Source organism: Neolamprologus brichardi, chromosome 5 (assembly GCF_056152115.1).
Source record: "Neolamprologus brichardi isolate AB-2024 chromosome 5, ASM5615211v1, whole genome shotgun sequence".
NCBI lineage: Eukaryota > Metazoa > Chordata > Actinopteri > Cichliformes > Cichlidae > Neolamprologus > Neolamprologus brichardi.
In genome coordinates, this window is record NC_142108.1 from 26,484,038 (window position 1) to 26,504,991 (window position 20,954).

Consider the following 20,954-nt stretch of genomic DNA (forward strand, 5'->3'; position numbering starts at 1 on the left):
TCCAAATGAGATGGAGCCCGTCCCAAGACCCTGTCAAGGAGGCTCAGGGATTTACCACACACAAACAGCAAAGTCTGTGCTCGCGTGTTGTCTCTGTTCCCCCCCTTTTCCTCCATTACAGACCACTCTTCATCGCCTGTCCTCTTCTTTCTGTCTCTTAAAAAATTTGTTTTGTGTTTCATAACTGGCCTAAAAGTAATGCTCGCATTATGAACCTAAAATCTAAAGCTCAGTAGAATTGACCTTATGGTGTTAGTAGGATGCATATACAGAATGGCACAGATCAGCTGTAGTTGTGTTAGCGTAGTGCAGTGTGGTGGTAGTTAACTAAAGTGGACCACTGGCATGGTGACACAAACCAACCGCTAATCCGCCTGCTGTCAGCATGATTGTCACACATGGCTCTCAAATGTGCTTGTTTATCATCAGCTCGTCATGTTCAACACATTCAGTGAATTGTTGTGTGTCCTCATTTATAATGCCATAGTGTTACTTATAGGGTAGGAGTACTCGTTGCACAACTTTTCACTTTTCTGTGCCAAATATATGACCAGCTGAATCCATGCTGAAGAGTTGCAGGGTGAAATTGCAAGCGCAAAATAACTGCAAAACACAGCAGGGGAGCAGAAGATAGAGTATTGCGGGCTAAAAAAAAAAAAAAAAAAGCCATTCACACTACTCAACAAAGCAGCTTGTGTTGCTGTTGCACTGCACTATTGTCTGGTATGGTTGATACCAGTGTGGTCACTCTGTATACAGTGAGTAAATACTGAATTGGTTATTCAACATTGTAATGCTATTCTGGATACATGGAGGATAAGTGCTACAGTATGCTACTGTAACTGATTCTGGAACAGGTAAAATGTTTTTATGCACCTGATATTGGAACGCCAACACTAAGTTATATACACTGGAGCATTTCAAGGTTATAAACTGCAAAAACTGATCTTTTTTTGTTTGTTTTAAATTATTAGTTGTGGTTCAAATGTTTTTGCTTTTATGAATTCAAACCACCATGTAAATAAAGCTGAAAGGAGAAAAACAAGTTTAAAAAAAAAAAGGGAGCCAAGGGTAATTGAAACAGAAAAAGAGTGAAAGTGAAACAGAGAGGGTGAAGGATGGGAGACCGAGAGCGAGGGAGTGAATGATGGAGGTGCCGTCACTGTGCAAGTCCCGGACTCTTGCTCATTAAGACAGTAATTCAAGCAGGGGATTAGAGAGTCAGACTCATGCACCGAACCCACTGGCTGCGGATGATGAATGGTGGTCAAAGCCTGTAATATCTCACCGACCGCCGCCGCGGTACATGAAAATATACAACGTTGTGTTTGAACAGGTAGTTAATACTGGGGGTGTGTGGATGGGTGACAGAAAAGAGTCCAAGCATGTTATGTTGTGTGTGTGTGTGCAGAGAAGAGCAGGTGAGAGTGACAGGTAGCAGTGCTGGGGAGGGGGAAAATACTGGAATGAGTTTTGTAAAGCTCTATAATCAACTTCTGTCCATCGAGTGTAACTGACCCAAGATTCTACCAGTGCAGCCAGGTTTTGAGAAGAAAAATTCACAAAGTTCACAAAATGACCGACAGGTATATGAGAGGAATAAACACAAAGAAAAACAAAGAAAGACAAGAACCTCAGAAACTGAGTGAGGCGTGGGATGGAAGAAGGATCGTCCTTAAGTAAAATATATGTTAAAGGTAAGCAGCTTACTCTCTGAAAATTTTCACACTTGCGCTGCATGACCCCTCTAAACAAAGCAGAGCAACTTCCAGCCCTGAGGCGCGCGAGTGCTGAGATGCTGCGTGTTTGTGACAGTGCTGTGCCTAAGAGTCTGTCATGGCCTCAGGAGAAGTCCCTCTGCACGTGACTTAAACCTTGACTACACCCAATTACGGCATTTCTCTGAGCAGAGTCAGTGTTCAGCATGACGTGGTAAATATTTAGGCCAATATATCTGTGCAAACATTACGTCAGACTTACAGACACCGTGTCAGAGTCACGTCTCCCGTCGATGCAGTTTCACTTCAGCGCATCATCTGGTGCCTTAAAATTCTGTGCACTTTCTCCTTGCGCGCCATTCGACATCAGTGTTTCACCGTTTTACAATAAATTTAATACAAATTTAATACAAATTTTCTAAATGGAAATCTGTTTTTAAATTGCAGTAGCAATGCAGACAGATACAGTACCAAAAAAAACATTTTAAGAAAAGAAATAAAATTGCATTTCTAATTTTAGAGGCGTTCCCATCATTGTGGCAAACAGCCTGCATTTATGCAACCCACACAACCCTTAATCGGGATATTAATTTGCACCTTTGCTGTGCTAACAGCCTCATCTCTAATTTTGGTAATTTCCATGCTTTCATTTAACAAAAACGGCGAACATTCAAGCTTATAAAACCTTTTGAATTATCTAAAAAAGGTTAGAAAATGCAGAGGCGTCAGGCTGCAAATGTGTTCTTCTTTTTCTTAGCTCCTGGATAGTGACATTTTACCAATGAAAGGTTTCTGTCTGCATGGTAAAAGCGAATTTTACTCAACTAACCCAGTCCAAATCCTGAAGACATTATGAAACATTTCCACTGTTTGGAATTACAGGGATTGTTTGTTTTTGGAATATATTAATTTGTAATGAAATGACTAATATTGCTTGTAAATATTTTTCAGTTTTTCACTCAAAATGACTATTACCCAAAAACCCATTCACTGTCCACAGTACCAACCTTTTTATTTACCGATTACAGCAAAGAATAATAGCTGGTGACGGCCCCGCTGAGTAGAATGTCAGCAAGGAAAAGCAGAGAAGGGGAGGGAAAAAGCAGGGATATTTATGGAAAGAATACGACTTTGATCATTGTGATGATACGGCACAGAAGTAAATAAGTTACACGGGGGTTAGAGATGTCCTTGGCCGGGTTGCTATGGTGACACTGAAATGTGTGTTTTGTAGCGTGTGTGACAGAGAGCTGTGAGTGACTGACAGTGCAGGAGCAGACAGGGTACATATGTGTTTGAGCGCGGTGTGCGTATTCAGGCCTGCGTAATAAAATCAGAACAGGCCTGCTGCTTTTCCGTGCAATATGTTTCCAGCTGTCAGATGCATACAGAACGGCCTCATTGTTCCCATAGGGTGCTTCAGACAAAAGTGCACATGCGCTGAAAATAGGGTAGACTGTACATTCAAACCATGTATAGTGAATGCCATCAATGGTGTACTTACAGGGGATGGTGCGTAGGTAGAGGTTGTCCCGTATGATCTGCTGGAGTTTGTGGTCCAGCGAGCCCTTCTGAAACTGCAGACTGAGGTAGTGGCGCAGGTCCGTGTTCAATACTTTTCCTGCATCAACAGAAGCAGAGGCAAGGAAGGTCAATAAAAACATGTTGGTAGTCTCTCAGAAGAGTTTATGCCTAAAAGGAAATCCATCCAAGTGGCATGTACCCTCACAAAGTAATCAATACAACAAAATGAGATTAAACTGTTTTTCTTGACAAAACCATAACCCTTTCGTGCCTCACCGTAATATTTACGCTTCTTTCTCAGGGAATAAACTGTGTTCTGTGTAATTATGTGATGCAAAATGTGCCAACAAAGAGAAACATGAAATGGAGACGACTTAATAAAGACATGGGTTTGACTTTTAAAACATCATATAAGTTAAAATCAAGGTATAAGAAAAACACGGTCATGAAAGCATGAAGAGCTTAACAGACAACATGGTTTGACCAATTTACCCAAGAGATGTCTCTTCAGGTGTCGATAATTAAGCAATTAAGCCCATGCAACTCCCTGAACACTCCTGCAGTGATATTGCAAGGCATGGAAAATGGCCAGCTGCAGTCTGCCAGTAGTACTTTAAGTGTAATCATCTGAATTCAGTTAAGTGTATTTTGATTCATTCTATATAGACAGTATACAGACAGAATACCTTAAAGTAAAGGGACATGCTAACGACTGAATGGTAGCTCACATTAAGGTTAGCAAGTACAGAGGTTAGCAAGCAGTTTCCTACTTAAGAGTTTTTTAAATTTTGATACTCTGGGTTAATTGTAAGACCCTCCCTGAATGAATGAGGTTAAATTAATGAAACAAAATGTAAAGATCATTGGGTGAAAATTCACAGGGAGCAAGGGAAAACAAAGTCAGAAACTGACAGAATATATTCTTATGTGGAGAGTATGTGAGACCACCTGTCCTTTCAAGCTGAGAGCTTAAATCCTTGTTGATTTGCCTTCTAAGTCCAGGTCGATTACAGAATTGAAAATGTAACTGAGGGGGAGAACAAAGGTTAAACTGATTATTAAACTTTGATCTCTTCTGTGAAATTCACTGTAATCATTTAGGATGATTGTGGATTTGGTGTACAAAAGAGACTATAGAGGGATTTCTGGCCTAGAAACACTTAAAAAATTGATTGCAAAGCTGCAGTAGATTACATCTCTGACTGTTTGTTGCATTCTGAGTAATCGGAACGAACTGGACTGAGCTGAATCCATTCATCCGAGGCAACAAATCGGAAATCCAAACCGCTAAGAGACGGATGATAACAACTGTGCTCGTCGCTCGATGGTCTTTACAGTTTCAATAACCTCGCACGAGACTCATAAACTTTTTTTTTTTTTACCAAAGACACGCAATGCCACAACCTCAAAAAAGCAAGACGCCAGAGATTTTCATAAGAAAATCTGAAAAGATTTCGCCTTTGCTCTCAACTCCCAGAAGCCTTTGAAAAAACAAAGAAAGTTCATGCAAAGTTTGAGGCAGAGGAAGACTTCTGAGTCGTCATACACAAGCAGGGAAAAAAAAAAAAACTTTTTTCTTTGAAAGAACATGATGAGGAGTTTGGAAAACAGGAAGAGATCTTCGTTGCCTGCAAGCCCTCATCCTCCTCATCTCTTGACAGAGAGAGTAGGCTTTGAAACAGCGTGACTACGGAGAAGTAATCATTTTCCCCCCATTTCACTTCTATTCTCTCTTCGTGTCTTTCCCCTCTTTGTGGTGCACACAGCCCAAACTCTGCTCAGCATGAGACTGTTCTGCATTGCTATGAATACCAATCATAAGGACTAAAGATGAGATCTCGCTACTGTAGATGCAGTATATGTACTAATAGAGAGGGGAGATGCACTAGACTAAGGAGGGGTGATAGAATAATGATGAGCTTTCGGTATATTTCCATAAGCTTACTCAACCCTCAAATCCTCTTTTCCTCATCAGCTCGTGACAGAAGCCAACACACGCCATTATTGTGACAGCGCAGCTTTCCGATTATTTTGTGTTCTAAACTTACTCTCATTCCAGCTTTTGGAGGCCACTGACTCAAATCAAAATGCCCCTCATGTTCAGAGGCCTTGCTGCCATCTGACAGAGTTTTAGGAGCTGTCATCCCGCCGGGCTTGGCTTTTCAGAATAAAGGTTGCATGTTCTCCGTCTGCCTCTCCAAAGAGGGCTGCATTACAGCTGGTCTAGCAGACAGACAGATTGAAACTGGTGAACCAAGGCCCAATCTGGAAACTTCATCTCAAAACTGTCCCAGAATATCCTTTTCAGCTTGCACACAGGGGAATTAATAGGGAAGTGAGGCTTTTTCAGCAAACTACATGTGCTCCATATGCTCACTGACAGCTCATAACTTAGTATACAGATAAAGAAATTCAGCAAATTTAAATTCAAATCACTAAAACTGCCTCTTCTTAAAATTGGAGCATTGCCACTTTTTGGCAGTTAAACCTGCAACAGCTAGACTATTACTGAAATGTCAGTTTGGTTTTCAGAGAAGGGAACTTACAGGAGTATCAGATTAACTCAAATTATTCACAGCTAAGATAAGCCTAAAGTGATAAAAGCAGTTAAATGTATGGCTGAAAGATGCTTTCTGCTTTCTTTGATGACTGGGTGGCTTGCATAGCAAAAAAGTGCAGATTTCAGACAATTCATAACCATCAGAAATGTTCAAGAATCTACAACCTTTAATATTTGATTATGATTTTTAACTAAATCATGCAAATGCCTTGGTTAGGATGCTATAATTCATATTTTTTCCTATGACTGGGTTTTTTCCTTTCATTTCCTCCCTGATGTAGCGTCCTTTTAAATTCTCTTCCAGGAGTATGAGGACTGTTTTCATTGTCTTCAAGATTCATTGTTCAAGTTGTGGGAATGTGTGCAAGTCCATTCAGACTTTGCATGTAACACTGGACTTCACAGATCAGCTCCACTAGACTAATTGTGTCATCATTCCTTATTCTCAAAACCTCCCCGTGCTCAAGACTTTCACATCAAATATTAGTCTGCATATTGAACCCTTAATTGTAGGTTAACTGTGCATTTGGGATGATGAAACTCACTCTTTGATGATGAAGAAAGTTTTCTCACAACTGTCAGCTTCTCACTGTAATGCTTCATCATGCCTCAACAATCAAAGGAGAACAATCCTCGACAAACACATATACAGACGCAGTGAAGGTACTAGGTGTGAACGTGCCGTAATGTTAGACAGTTGAGTAGCCACGCTCAGTCTCACACTACTGGATAAATAAAAGGGCAAAAATGCATGCACTCCCAGGCACACATACCCGCTGCTCTGATCTGTTTACTTCAGTACAAGTACAGTGCTACAGTGCGGCCTTTGTGGTTTCCTGGGTCCTGTCAGACACTGTTAGCGAGTCTGTCACATCAGAGAAGTTCCTCATTGCACCTCCCCATAGATAACATTGCTATTGTAGCAGGCCTCATTTTTCTGTGACAGGGCTTCAATGGGCTTTATTGTACCCCATCAGCCATCCACTCAGTTGGATGTTATTTCCCTACAGTGAGCCAAAAAGATGAGCAAACTGTACAGTAGCTGTCTACAAAAGAAAATAATAAGGGGGGAAAAATTGATCTAATTTCTGTCGAATTTCTTTTATTTAAAATGATTGTTTCCTCAATTTTGACAGTCCCCCCTCCATTGCATTGTTCACTGTGCTGCAGTCAAACTGATGGTAGGAAATCGGACCTAATTTGTTTCTTGTCAGTTATATTGTGACATGTGTTCGCAGGCTTCCGCCCATTTTGGATGAGAGTAGTCTAATCAAATGGACATATCCCTTAAATATTAAGCTGTTGCTTCACACCCCACTCTTCTCACGAATCCTTTCATCTGCTACCTTGTCATTTTTTCATGAAGTAATGGCAGGGGATGTGTCAGAAAAGAGCAAGGTTACCCACGGGAATCCTTCAGCTGCGTGTTGCATCAGCAGTACTGTTTTCTCTCCGAAACTCAAAGAAAATATCTGCACTCGCTCTGCAGAAACAGAAGCGGTGCCTGGCACCCCTAGTGAAGCGACAGACTGTTAACATCCTCACATAGACCAACACCTCGCTCAGAAGCCACAGAATTAGATTAACACTCGAAGCTCAAGACATAACTCTCTCTCACACACACGTCATGCATCTGTTTGAGGAGATTTGTTCAGCGAATTGCAAATTCCAGTCCGCATATTATACAAAAATGCAGACTGTGAAAATGATTATGTAAGCCTGACAAAACGTCATGTCACTTTTAAACTGAAGTACTGAGACAAGCAATTAAGAAAGAGCAAAAACCATTAGTTACATTAGTGATATTCATTTCATTCCAGTGTGATGTAATCTGATGGTGTTCCAACTCTCTAAGTATGCCTCATGTACTTCTAAAGCAGCTAACCATTTGTTATTAAAAACTGTATTCTATATTACATATTATCTGTAGGTTACTGTAAGTTCAAATCATTTTTTTAATTTATTAATAAGATATGCACATTTTGACCAATGATTTGATTATGATGTAATCACTGAATCGCAAGCTTTAGGTTTTCTGATGAAACAAGACAGAATAACCACAGCCTGCATCCAAGTTTGCCTTCCACAGAAGTCTCAAAGGAATAGTGTTGGAAAAATATACTTTTTTTTTCTTCCTGGGGGAATAAATGAGAAGATGTCTCTATCTTTAAGATTAAGATGAAGCTACTACCAGCAGATAGTTAGCTAGTGCAATGGTTAAATGGTCACCTCAAACCTTATGAAAACACAATATATTTTTCATTTAATCCATACAAATAACAACTTGTACAAGTTTTTTAAGGATACAAGTGGCCCCGCAGCAGTTATTACCTCCCCTTTACCATAGAGACGTGACAGGCTATCAATTATCTCAGTAAAATATTGACAAATACATAAATAAATCCCTAGCATGTTTTAAAATGCATGATATTGTGTTTCTCTTTAAGCACAGTGAAAGTTGAGCAAATGCCTGGAGTCAGTTGTGACATTTCATTCTGAGGCCTTCTCCCTTAGGGAGAAGTCCACTGGGAGGTCATTATCTCTGTTGTCTGTCACTTAATTAACTGACATCTGAATAAGGAATATGTCGTCAGGTCTTGAGCTGTTCTTTGACACCTCTCTCTATACACTGGTGGAAACATAAGGCATGAATTCCACGCATTTTGCCCCGAGACATATATATGCTATGTGAATGCAAAAAAATACCTCAACCCATGAATTGGATAACTGAAGATGACCACCAGAAAAAAGGAGCAAACAGTCCACGTAAAATGGTTAAAATAGATGAGAAAGCGGCAAAAAGTGAATAAACGGTTAAACCACCTAAAAAATTTAGGTATCAATTAAAATTATTGGCTGAAAGCATGATAGACTAATATTAGAAATACTGTAGTAGTACAGGAAAAGAAAGTACAGTAAATCTATCAGCAACCTTAGCAAACAGCATACACACTAAACATAACAGATGGGTTAATTGGTAAATGGCCTGTATTTGTATAGTGCTTTTACTAGTCCCGCCTAGGGACCCCAAAGCGCTTTACATGTCCAGTCATCCACCCATTCACTCTCACATTCACACACTGGTGGAGGCAAGCTACAGTTGTAGCCACAGCTGCCCTGGGGCAGACTGACAGAAGCGAGGCTGCCATATCGCGCCATCGGCCCTTCTGGCCAACACCAGTAGCCAGTAGGTGAAGTGTCTTGCCCAAGGACACAACGACCTTGGGACTGTCCGAGCCGGGGCTCGAACCGGCAACCTTCCGATTACAAGGCAAACTCCCAACTCTTGAGCCACGATCGCCCTCATTAAGAATGGTCATTAAGAATACTAAAACAGAAAGTAATGGAAATTGTAGTTGAAACAGTAACTTAATGGTTATGGATGATTACAAGAGGTGACTGTAACTGCACATGAAAAACTAAAAGTAGTCAAGAATACATTTTAACAAAACTGTTTTTAGTAAACATGCTTTTGGTACTTCAAATGAAACAGGATGGGAACATCTCCTATAGTGTAGATTTATTCACTGGTTAGTTTAGCAATACACCTGGAGACAGGAAAAAATAGCTTGACTCTGTTAACAGATTTTATCATAACAGGACCAATTACTATGTCAGGCAACCAGAAGAGGCTCCAGGTATCGCTCATCGAAGCTAAGAAGTAGTTTAGCAGGTAAAACCTAGTATGAGGGGGTTTACAGGGTTAATCAACATCTAAAACATTAATTAGTCGCATGCCCTGACCCAACAGTGAATAGTGTCAGCTGCCACTCCATCCCACCCGCTTCCACATCACCTGCTGGTTTTGGCCAGTGTCTGCTTAAAACACAAAATGCTTATAATCCAACCACTGGTTTGTTATTGAAGTACAAAATTTTATGTTATAATGAAGAGAAAGCCAGAACTACAAAGACACAGCTCAGTGTTTCACTTCTCCCACTATAATAATTGTACATATTGTATGTAGTAGAAAGGCGACAGATAAAAATGAAATAATACTGAGTAGTCTGGATCTATTACCGTGTAGGGGGCATTTTAATGACATGGTTCGAATCCCCTACCGTCTGGGAAGAAAAGGTTACAATCAAGTTTTTTTCAGAGTGATCTCCTTTATCCTTTGATGAAACATTCCCATCCTGATGATAATGATCTCTTACAGGAAAACAACACTCCCATGATGTGTATGACAATTGTGTGAATGAAATGCTATGGCATTGCAGTCACCACATCTGATACCAACTGAATAACTGGGAGATTCGGACTAAACATGTTTGTATACAGTGTTCTCCACCACTATCATCAAAGCACCAAAGAGAGAAGATCTTTGGATAGCATGCGTTTGATCCCTCCAGTCTCCAAACTCAATTAAACAAACACCCCTGCATGGGTTCTTCCAATATTGAAACCTGTCTCATGTTGTTTATTTGTCTTGCTGCAGTTAAAAGGAAATAAATACTGGGGAAAATTATATGCAGGTTTAAAGACAGTAAATATATGCACTTTACTAAGTGCACATAGAAAATTCAGTATTAAAATGTATGCATAAGGAGCCCGAAAATCCATGCAATATGTAAATGCACTACATATAAAATATGATAAAGACACATTTTGTGCTATTTGGACTCTTCCCTACATTCTGAGATTTAATCTTAGGTGTTTCTTACACTCTTCACTTTTAATTCACTCTCTCTAATGCTCTCCTGCACCCATAGTTCAGGGAAGCTTGATCTTTCTAGTCCCTTTAGTCTTCCCTACCCATTCATCATGTGATGTATGACAAGTCACCAACATCCTCTAACATCAAGCTTGCCTCTATCTCCTGTGGCACTTGGTCAAAGAGAGTTTGCTACAGCATCAACGCCTGCAAGACCTCTGGTTTGGCTCCCCTCATAGTTCTCATAAATTTCCTGGACTGACAGAGCCCCACCCCCTTCCACTAACCTTGCAGCTTCCTGTGGCCATTTTAGGGGACAGAACTGCCTGAGGGAACTTCTGAGGGGCAAGTTTACCAAAGAGCCTCGCCTCAATTTTTCAGACAGTTGTCCGTGGGACTAGGATCTCGCTGACTCGGTCGAGAGAAGCGGTGTGCCATAAACCCGGCTTATGATCTCACACCTCACACAGAACCGTCAGATGAATTATCTTCACTTATATAACTGGCATGTGGAGTGTTACTACGGCTGGAGGATTCTGTAATAGAGGGACATGATGGGCCACTCTGTAGCCATGTTTTTCAGTCTGTCTGCTTGGCTGGCTGGCTACAGAGCTATGCAAAGTTAAACAGGCAGTGGTCTCGCATGCCCAAACCACTCTCCGCACACTTCATTTCACCTCATTTTCACAGTGTGCCCACACCGGGACAGAAGTCTGACATAAGCAGCTTAAAGGGATGAACTAAAAGAGGAGTGGAGAGAGGGCATGGGGAGGCAACAAGAAAAAAATGGAAAAACACAAAAATTTAGCAGGTGATTAGATTTCAATATTTGACTATGTCAGGACTTCATCAAAATAAACTATTTAAAGGCAGTGCTTAATTTTTTCAGACTTTATTTTTGTGACAGAGACAAGCACATATAGAGGCAGTGTGTAGATGGTGTGTGCACTTTTACGTAGACTGCAAATAAAATCAACAAAGCTGATATATTAGCTGATATATTATGATTATTTTGAAATCCAAATACATGATTTATTATATGAGGTAATGAGAAGTTAAGCACGCTCAATATCAAAAAGGCAAAAGTTAAAAGTGAAGCTCACATCCCATATGTAACATAAACCTGGGCTGCGGCCCCTCGACAATAAAGACTACAAATATTCTCTTGTATGATCATAGCATGACACATTTCCAACCCACTAATCTTCCAACTACACAGAGAGACATATGCCTCTGCATTAAAGTTAACTAACCATATGCTTTCCTCTCCTCTGCCCTCCAGCCCCTCCCCTCTCTTGTCCATCACCACACAGGAGATGGAGGAATGACCTTCCTCCTGTAAAGTAAAGGCAAGATCAGACCAACTCAGCAGAAGTGCAGTGGTGGGAGGGAGCTGGGGTGTGCGAATTAACAGCAGCATCAACAGCAGCAGTGCTGTGATAATGTGAGGCCGGAGATGTCCTGGTCCCAGAGAGACGGGGGGCGGGGCGGGGTGGGAAGTGAAGATAATGAAAAGTGGAAGAAAGAGCATGAAGAAGTGTTGAGAGGAAAGAAGACTTTTAGCCTGCAGGTGCTGAGAGACACATTGTTGCTCTAGTTTACCTATTTTGTTTCCAAAAGCTTCCACCTTTAATTGTAGTTCTCTCTTTTTGCTGTCTCACAGTCCCCCACAGTCTGACTTCTCTTCATTTCATGTCTGTACTTTTACTCTGTCTTTAATGAGAAGTCTGTGGACCAAGCCTCTGTTCTATCATTAATGTGGTCTGTGCAGAATGAAGCAGCTGAAGATATAGACACAGAAATACACAAAAACACATCCCCTGTAGATCCTCGCTCGGCATCAGAGTCTAGCATCATGCTCAAGCAACATGTCTTCAAACACAGCGTATTTATTCATTCAACTAAAATCTGCACCACACTGAAAGCAGAATGTCAGTGACATTTGTTCATCCAGCTAATGATCATCATAATTCATATGCAACCTTGAACTTTAACATAATTTGGATGAAGGGCTATTTGGTGATCATAACTGGAAGTTTTATAAACATCTGACTAATAATCTCAAAGGAGCAGCAATTCTTGTGAAATGCAGATAACAGATATTCGGATCTTTGGTGATCAATCCAGCGGTGTAGACAGTTCACTTAAAACCACAGATGTTAACCTCAAGGAGGGAAATTGGTGACATCACTAATGCCATGAAGATTTAACCTTGCGGCATCGTGGATGTCTGCACATCATTTCACTAACCTCTACCAGCTGTTGAGATATTTATGTTACTGTTATTGCTATAAATGCAAGCTGCACTGCCAGAATTTTCTTTATAAACTGAATCATCTCTTTTTTAATTAATAGCAGCCTTGAGAGCAAGAAAATATTTTTCATATTTTGGATTTGACTGATAAATTTGGATCGATAAGCCTCACCAGCTTTATTTTCTCCTGGCAAAAATCTGCCCATGTTGTATTTAATATGGTGTTTTGATTTCTGAATAAATCTTGCCAGACTCAGTCTTGACAGCCTTGTTAGCATACCGGCACGGTCAATTTTTTATTGTTCCCAGTGGATCCGATTCTTTCAGCGATCTCTTTTTCTCCCTGCGGTAATGTACATCCTCCGAGCTACTCAGTTTGAAAAGCCAATGGTGTGGCTGATGTGCATTTCTTATTCACTGCCTCTCTTCACTTTACCTGTTTCACATGCAAAACTACATCTGGCATAAATGGATGCAAACACTGTTTCTGCAAGAGAGAAATGAGTTTTCAAGTTATATCTAAAAAAAAAAACCCCAAAAAAACAAGTGTGACTCAAGTGGGCTGTGTTGTTCTCTGCTTGTGGGACGGTCTGTCTAATCCCAAGCTTGTTGTCAAATCATGTCTCCATAAAAGTGAAGTCATGTTTTTTTTTCCTTTTTTTGTGGTGCAAGAGCCAAGCCAGGCATGTTCAATTATTGAAACCCAGGGAAAACTGTAAGAAAGGGAATGTATTAGCAACTGAAATTAGGTGGAAGCCGACTAACATGCTCAGGCAGTCAGAAACATAAAATAAAAGCCTGGGTTCTCATTCTGCATCACCTCAGACCTAATGGCACAGTGTGTTTTCCTCTTTGTCGTGTCAAACCAAGGCACCATAAACAGAAGTAGCTCATAAAGTGCATTGAGAAGTACTCTAGCAGCCACTGTAAGTGCAAACCTGTAACCCTAAGTACTGTTTAGTCAACACAGCATAAAAAATCTGTGCATTATTGCATCTACTGAGCTCATGAGGAATTCTTTTTGATGTTTAATGAGTCTACAGTGAGCAAAAAGATCTGAGTCATCCTTAACCCGAGATGGCTGTCGAGTGCCATAGTCTGCAGCTTTGCTATTAATCCTGCCAGCCACTGGGGAATGGTGAGAGAAATATGGGCTATCACAGTCATCTTCCTCAGTGGTAACTAACAGATAGTCAAACTACAAAGTGCTCATTAATGTGGGTCATAGCAAAGCGAGGACAGGAAACCGGGAAATCTCTGGCTCACTGTTTCTCTCTCTCTCTCTGTGAGAAATTTAAGTGACTGACAGATTGACAGAGGAGGATAATATTATTAATTCAACCACATGCACACCCAGAAAAAAGATAAGCTTGAAATAGAACCGTAGTTGTTGCTGTGGTGATGAGATGTGCTAGCTTAGCTGTTTTCAGACAGCAGCCACATCACCAGATTTGGCACAGAATGAAAACGAAAGAGAGCAAGATTGTGCAAGTGTCACCACAGAGACAGTTAGAATTTGTGTGACACTCAGCACTCAGCACTATTATCCAGCTCATTACAGCGCGTTGTCATTAAGAACAACTTCCCAACGTCCGGACCAAAGGACTAGTCAATCTAGATGCGTCTGTCATATGATGACAGACGCATCTAGACCCATCATGGGTGGCTGTAGCTCAGGTGGTAGAGCAGGTCATCTACTGATCGGAAGGTTGGTGGTTCGATTCCTGGCTTCCCCTAGTCTGCATGCCAAATATCCTTGGGCAAGATATTAACCCCAAATTGCTCTCCGATGCATCCATCGGAGTATGAATGTGTGTGAATGTTACTTAGAATGCACTTAGATCAATGTGCTTGTGCGAATGGGTCTGAATGGGTGAATGCACAAGTTGTGTAAAGCGCTTTGAGTGCTCAGAAGAGTAGAAAAGCGCTATATAAGAACCAGTCCATTTACCATAACCAGTCCATATACAGACTGAACAAAAGGTGCAGCTCACCATCTAATTCTGCTCTCCGGGCAACAACTCTTCTTCCACTTTCTGTTTTATCATTATGACTTCTTGTGGGTGGCAAAGGTCGTCTTTTCCGTGCTGTCTGAAATGCTAGTCCATCGCCTCCAATACCATGCATTTTACTGTTGAGTGAACAAAGAGCATCCTGGGGGCACTGGGGCATCTTATGAAAGTGCATTGTGTTGAGAGAGCACAAAGCACAAGTATATTTCACCTTAGACACACATGCACACACCCTCATCCAAGTACAGCATCACGTTCCTAACATGATCACAACACTTATATATGGCAGCTACATCTGTCTGCCTTTGCTTCTCATGTAAATTTCTAGCCAGTTTATTGCACAGTTGTGCAAAGCGGTTAGACTAGCGGTGTAGCCTTGTTGCTACACTGAGGATGAGGACACGCAGCACGAAAAACTATGTTAAGCTTTTCTAAGGCCAATGGTTAGTTTTTAAACAGAGTTTGAATGGAGGAAATATAAATGTCACTATTAGAAACACATCTTTGACCTGTTGGCAATTTATTTAAAGAGTGATCCTTTTTATGAGCCAGTTTTGTTATTTCCAGCCATGAGACTCATTATATCAGCCCTTTAGAGGTAATGGGGCTGAAGCCTTTTCTTTTTATTACCAGTAAAGCAGCAGAACATTTTTGTGATTATTATTTATTTCTTTTATCAGAAAGTGCACACTAATTTCAAGGCAAGGCAACTATCAAAGCTGAAAGATTTAAATTTGAATTTATAATTACATAATGCGCAATTAAAAATATTTAGAGCTGTTTTCCTTAAATGGCTTTTAAATGATCTAATTAGTCAAAAGAGATTTAGATCATCTTTCTTTTGATCAACTGCAGTTGTCCCTGGGAAACACTAGAGGACTGAAGCAGCTCTCTCCCACTGCAATAACATGCTATTTGCAATGCACAGTAAACACCATGGCTTTCTATATGGAAATGATTGTGATGTGCTCATTACAACTCGTGTAATTAAATATAACTATGTTGTGTAAACTTATGCGAGCTAAAGCCAAACTGAGTTTGAGATTATATATAGAGGAGGAGGTGGGAAAAAGAACTCAAGGGGTGCAAGAGTGGAACTTCATCAACATCTGCACGTTTAATGTTCTGCAGCTGTGTGCATTCAGCAAGTGCAGCATACAGTGCGGCTGTGGGAGCACTCAGGTGAGAAGTTCATGATGAGATATCCAGAGGATAATGATAGCAATTCCAATAACTCTCTTCGCTCACTGCACACCCACTCGCTCACTGTGCAGAATCTTAATCCTGGGCTGTAATCCTGCTGACTGAGAGGACCCAGAGAGCCATTTATAACAATGCGAGCAATAAAGAAGATGGCACAAAATACATCCCCACCGTGTTTATGACAGACACTCAGATTACATCGGCTCTGAATCTGAAAATAACTAAAGTGCAGCACAGCTATATCCCAGGCTTGTTGCCTTATGCTATAAGCTGTCATTATATCTCGGCAACTATGTCTGCTTGTTGAGTATTTACTATAGTAAACACTTTGCAGTAGTGCAAGTATGATTCCACTATACAGAATTTCTCACAAATTATGATAAGGCTGCAGTCTGCACCATGACCTGAGTCAGAAGGGTGAATAATGTGTTGGCTTCATACCAAAATAATAATAAGAATATAATAATACAGAGACAGAGAAGAGAAATGGCGGAGGTTTAATCACAGGTGAAAGCAGCCTGCGCTGATTAGGCTGTGGAGGTGTGGTTGTGGATCTGCAGACGGGGATTAACCGCTAACCCCATCATGAGCTTATATTGCTATAACTACAGTTTCAGTTGGGGAGTCTGCTTGAAAACAGTTAGAAACACAATTTGCTGAGCTCCTAATTGGCAAAAGGCTTTGAGGGACTGCAGGATTTTGGTACTAAAGGGTAGAGAATCCATTGGTGGCTCTCTTTTTTTTTTGGTTTCTGCCAAGCAAAAAAGCAACCACATGGCTTAGACTGCCAGACAGAAATGATGCTGCATATTGTAGACTATGTATGCATTTCTACAGAGAATACATAAAGATTTTTTAATACAACCTTTTGTCCAATTTAAACGAGTTTGCAAAAGCTAAATATTGTATAATGACAACAATACAAGAAATAATTAAAAAAAATATCAAAATCTGAAATAGTTTTCAGTATAAAGTAATTTGATCCAGCTCTACCTTTACCTAACTTTGGTGTCTCTTATGCCCAAGTCAGGTTATGCTTACACAATCTCCTGTGTTCATAAAATATACATATGAATAACAAGTTCAAATGAAACAATATAACACTGAGTATCCCCATAAAGTGCTTTATTAAGGTTTTGGGTCGCAGTATGTCAACAGAACAGTTTAAATCTACTCTGGCATTTAGTTTATAAGCCTCTGGAACTATTCCTTCAGAAGCTATATGGTGTTTTTAGCTGTAATGACTAATTGCAGCCCCTGTGCCATATGGATAGGGGCATTACCGCTTCAATCGGGATAAAATGATTAGGGGTGCAACAATACTCGTATCGATATTGAACCTTTCGATACAGTGCTTTCAGTTCGGTACGCATATGTATTGAACAATACAAAATTTTTAATTTATTTTATCAACTTTTCTTCTGACGATGCTGTCTGTGTTGAGAGCTCAGTGGACCTGCGTTCGACTACTCCGCCTAGGCTGCACTGTCGAGCGCAGATCCACTGAGCGCAGTGCAAGCTAGCAAGACAAAAGCTAAGCTCGTTGCAACATGGCAAATTTAACCTCCCCCACCCTCATTCAGATCTGGCCTTTGGAACTATTTTGGTTTTCATGTGATGTATGACCCTGAAGGTAAGCGCGTCATGGACAAAAGTAAAACGGCATGTCGGATGTGCCACACAATGCTCAGTTACTTGGGTGGGAACTAGTGCGTTAGCGCAGTTTGCTCGTTAACGTGTTAACGCCGTCCAGCCCCACGCACGGGGCGATCCACGGTAGCTCGTTAACGGAGATTTGCCGTGTTGTGGCGTTAACGTCATTTCAGATTAACGCTGACAGCACTAGTGGGAACACAATGAATATGACTGCACATTTACGCTGACATCATCCTAGTGCAAAGACAAGCGGAAGCAGACAAAAACAACAAGCACGCATGCTACAAACTTTACCCGAGTCATTTAGACAGCCGTTAGCACATGATTCTCCTTATGGGGACCTGATATGTTTAATATGCTGCTGAGAGTATACCCCAAAAGAAGCGTATAGTATAGCTTTTATTTTGAAAGAGCCATTTCTCTTTAATAAACTCTCTTTTCCAAAGAGTGATTTCTCGATCAGATAGATTTATTATTTTATGCCTTTGTTGTTTCAGCAACATTAAATTTAAAAACTGTGCGTTTGAGTTAAAATATATATTTATAATTTTAATAAATGACTAATTAAAAAAGCATGAACATTTTTTTGTATCGAAAAAATATCGAACCGTGACACCAAAGTATCGAACCGAACCGTGAATTTTGTGTATCGTTGCAACCCTAAAAATGATTTCGTAGGACAAAGGCAATGACTCTTGCAATTTTGTACTAAATCCTCTGAGAGGGCCTGAGGGAAAACGCCCCTTTATATGGGACATTTTGAGACAGCATATTTCATTCAACCAGCCCAAAAATATTCTAGTCATATTAGTATTGTTTATTTTGTATAGGTCTTAAAACAGGTGCATAAATTTAGATCTAACTATGACAATATGATAATCAGCTGACTCCAGTGAAATTGTAAATAACCACATGTAAGAGAAGAGAACCCATATGGAAAAGAAATAGTAAAAACTTACATGATTTACTCATGAAAGTGGCCACTTTCTCATTACTTTCATATATTGTTTTAGTAAGTATCCAAAACATACAAGTTTCATTATATAATTTTTCAAGGGATCTTATATCTGTTTTTACTCTTGTATGCTTTTCATACAAGTTTCACACAAGACAGATACAAACTTTATAAGATTTATATATATCTTTTCCATATGGGAAGAGAAGAGAAGAGAAGAGAAGAGAAGAGAAGAGGGCTGTTTTCACGTCTCCACTACAGGTTCTGGGGCTGACTCTCAATTTATGTGACACAGGGAAAACTTGGGAATACAGGAGAGTGCTCCATAGGGAAGGAGGACAGACAGGTTAGAGTGGTCGGAGGATTTGCAGCAGAGGCCGAGGAATTTCTGTCAGTTGCGTGTTGACACTTGCAAGGCGTGAAGTCAATGGAGACAAACATTGAGGGTAGGCTTTGACATGTTTTTGGCTTCAGGAAAAATTTGCTCTCAGACACACATGATGTCTGGAGAGATGGGAGCATGAGTCAGCAGAGCCTGAAGTTCGATGGTAGAGGAGGTAACACGTGAGAACAGCAATAGAGGACAAGACATTAGAGCTGGAGGGAGATGTTGGCAGTCCCCATGATGATCCTATGACAACCTGGCTCAGGTGAGTGCCGTGACCTGTTGATAATCTCACCTAGGCTGTCCACATAGAAATGGCCCTGTTATACCTTAGACATGCTAACAAGTTCAAAATGTTAAGGGTTGGAAAGTCAGGGGGAAAATAAAGAGAAGCAACAAAAAAGATGTCTGGGGCAGCTATTTTACAGTGCATCAATAAAATGTATTAACGAAGATGATAACAATAAATATTAGAAGAGAGCAGAAAGCTAAACAGCTGAAGAAAAAAAACCATTACTGAAACATTACTGCGTTTTACTGCACTTCAGATTATTTTGGCATACGACCACCATCTTTCCCTAAACAGCATTTTCATTAGTGCTGATAATTTATCAGACATCAATTAATCAAAACGTCTACAATTTGTAAGGCTGTAACAGCAACACATGACAATTTTGTGTTAGTTATGAAACTGTTTTCCAACCAGTAGTCAAAAACTGGGCTATTTTGAATGTATTAAAACACAGCATTGACACAAGCAGCTAGGACTAATGGCTGTTTGACCGGAATTGAATCTTTAAGCCATAATCAGTGTTTTCTGCTGATTCACTGAATCAGCAAATGCCTGAGGAGCAAAATTATTTATACACTGCATATACATACAATAAGCAACTACCTTTAAACGCACACAAAATATCTACACAAACCACAAATAAAGCAGCTTGCAGCAGTGGTCTATTAAGTAGAAACAACGTGTTTTCATAACCTCTCTGAACCAGAGGGACAAGTGCACAAGACATGGGAATCTATTTTTTTTCTTCCCTATTTGCACATGTCCCAGTTCAAAAACCATGCAAATCCATCGAAGTTTGAATCTCCACTCTGCAGATCACAGTGAAATCTGCAACGGATACATTGATTTATGAAGACAGACAACCTCAGGTACGTGCATGGAGTTGAAAGCAGGAAGAGGGGAGGGAAAAAAGAAAAAAGAGAGACCACATCTTTCCCGCAGACAAATTACATAACAGACAAACTCTGGTATCCAGACCCGAAGAGTCAAACCCGAAAGACATTTCAGGCAGGATGTCTGCTGAGCAAGTGGATCATGATGTAACGTGATGAATCTCCAGAGACACGGTCTAAGGATGTTAGATAGTGCCATTTTTCAGACAGTAACCTGTACTGCAGCGAGGATGAATAACAAACGTGGCATATGCATACAATAATATCCAGACCACATTTATAAAAACCTGCCCCCGCTATGAAAGCACAAAAGATGATGAGCACAAAACCACTACATGCAGTACACACAAATTCTAATTTATTTATTACAATTTTCACATAAAGTTCTATTTACTGTAGGCTGTATTAAACAATGTGAATGTAGATACGGTGACATCAGCCTCTGGATTATCAAACCCTGTTGGCTGATACTTTTAGCCACCTAGGTTTATTAAAATCAGGCATCACAAGCTAGGTATCAGCCTGACTGAGACGTGGGACCGTTGGACAGTGACTTGTCAGTTCAGAAGGCAGGTTTCTGCTCATTAGGAAAGTGGTTACTGAGGTCATAGCTCAAGTGAGCAGTAGAGTTGTTTTCCAATTGACTTCAGTGCAGGTTTTAAGTAGTACTTGTTGCTGTTTGAATTTGGATCTGTGTTCGTTTGTCAAAACGTACTCCAACTTGGGCTGCACATACGGCGGGTATAAACTTACGGGTACAAAATTACTTAATTTTCACATCAATCTCTGAAGGTAATGATATATTTAGTTCATTTTTTTTAAATCAATATTACCAAATTGGTAATAAA

General features: G+C 40.3%; 1 protein-coding gene across 2 annotated transcripts in view; it reads right to left on the reverse strand.

Moving 5' to 3' along the window:
- magi3b (membrane associated guanylate kinase, WW and PDZ domain containing 3b) overlaps nt 1-20,954 on the reverse strand; it is a 128,816-nt gene that overhangs the window by 38,387 nt on the left and 69,475 nt on the right. For both annotated transcript variants that reach the window (XM_035904540.2, XM_035904541.2), the window contains exon 2: nt 3,223-3,339. In XM_035904540.2, coding sequence (XP_035760433.2) covers nt 3,223-3,339 — 117 coding nt within the window. The remainder of the gene's footprint in view (nt 1-3,222; nt 3,340-20,954) is intronic.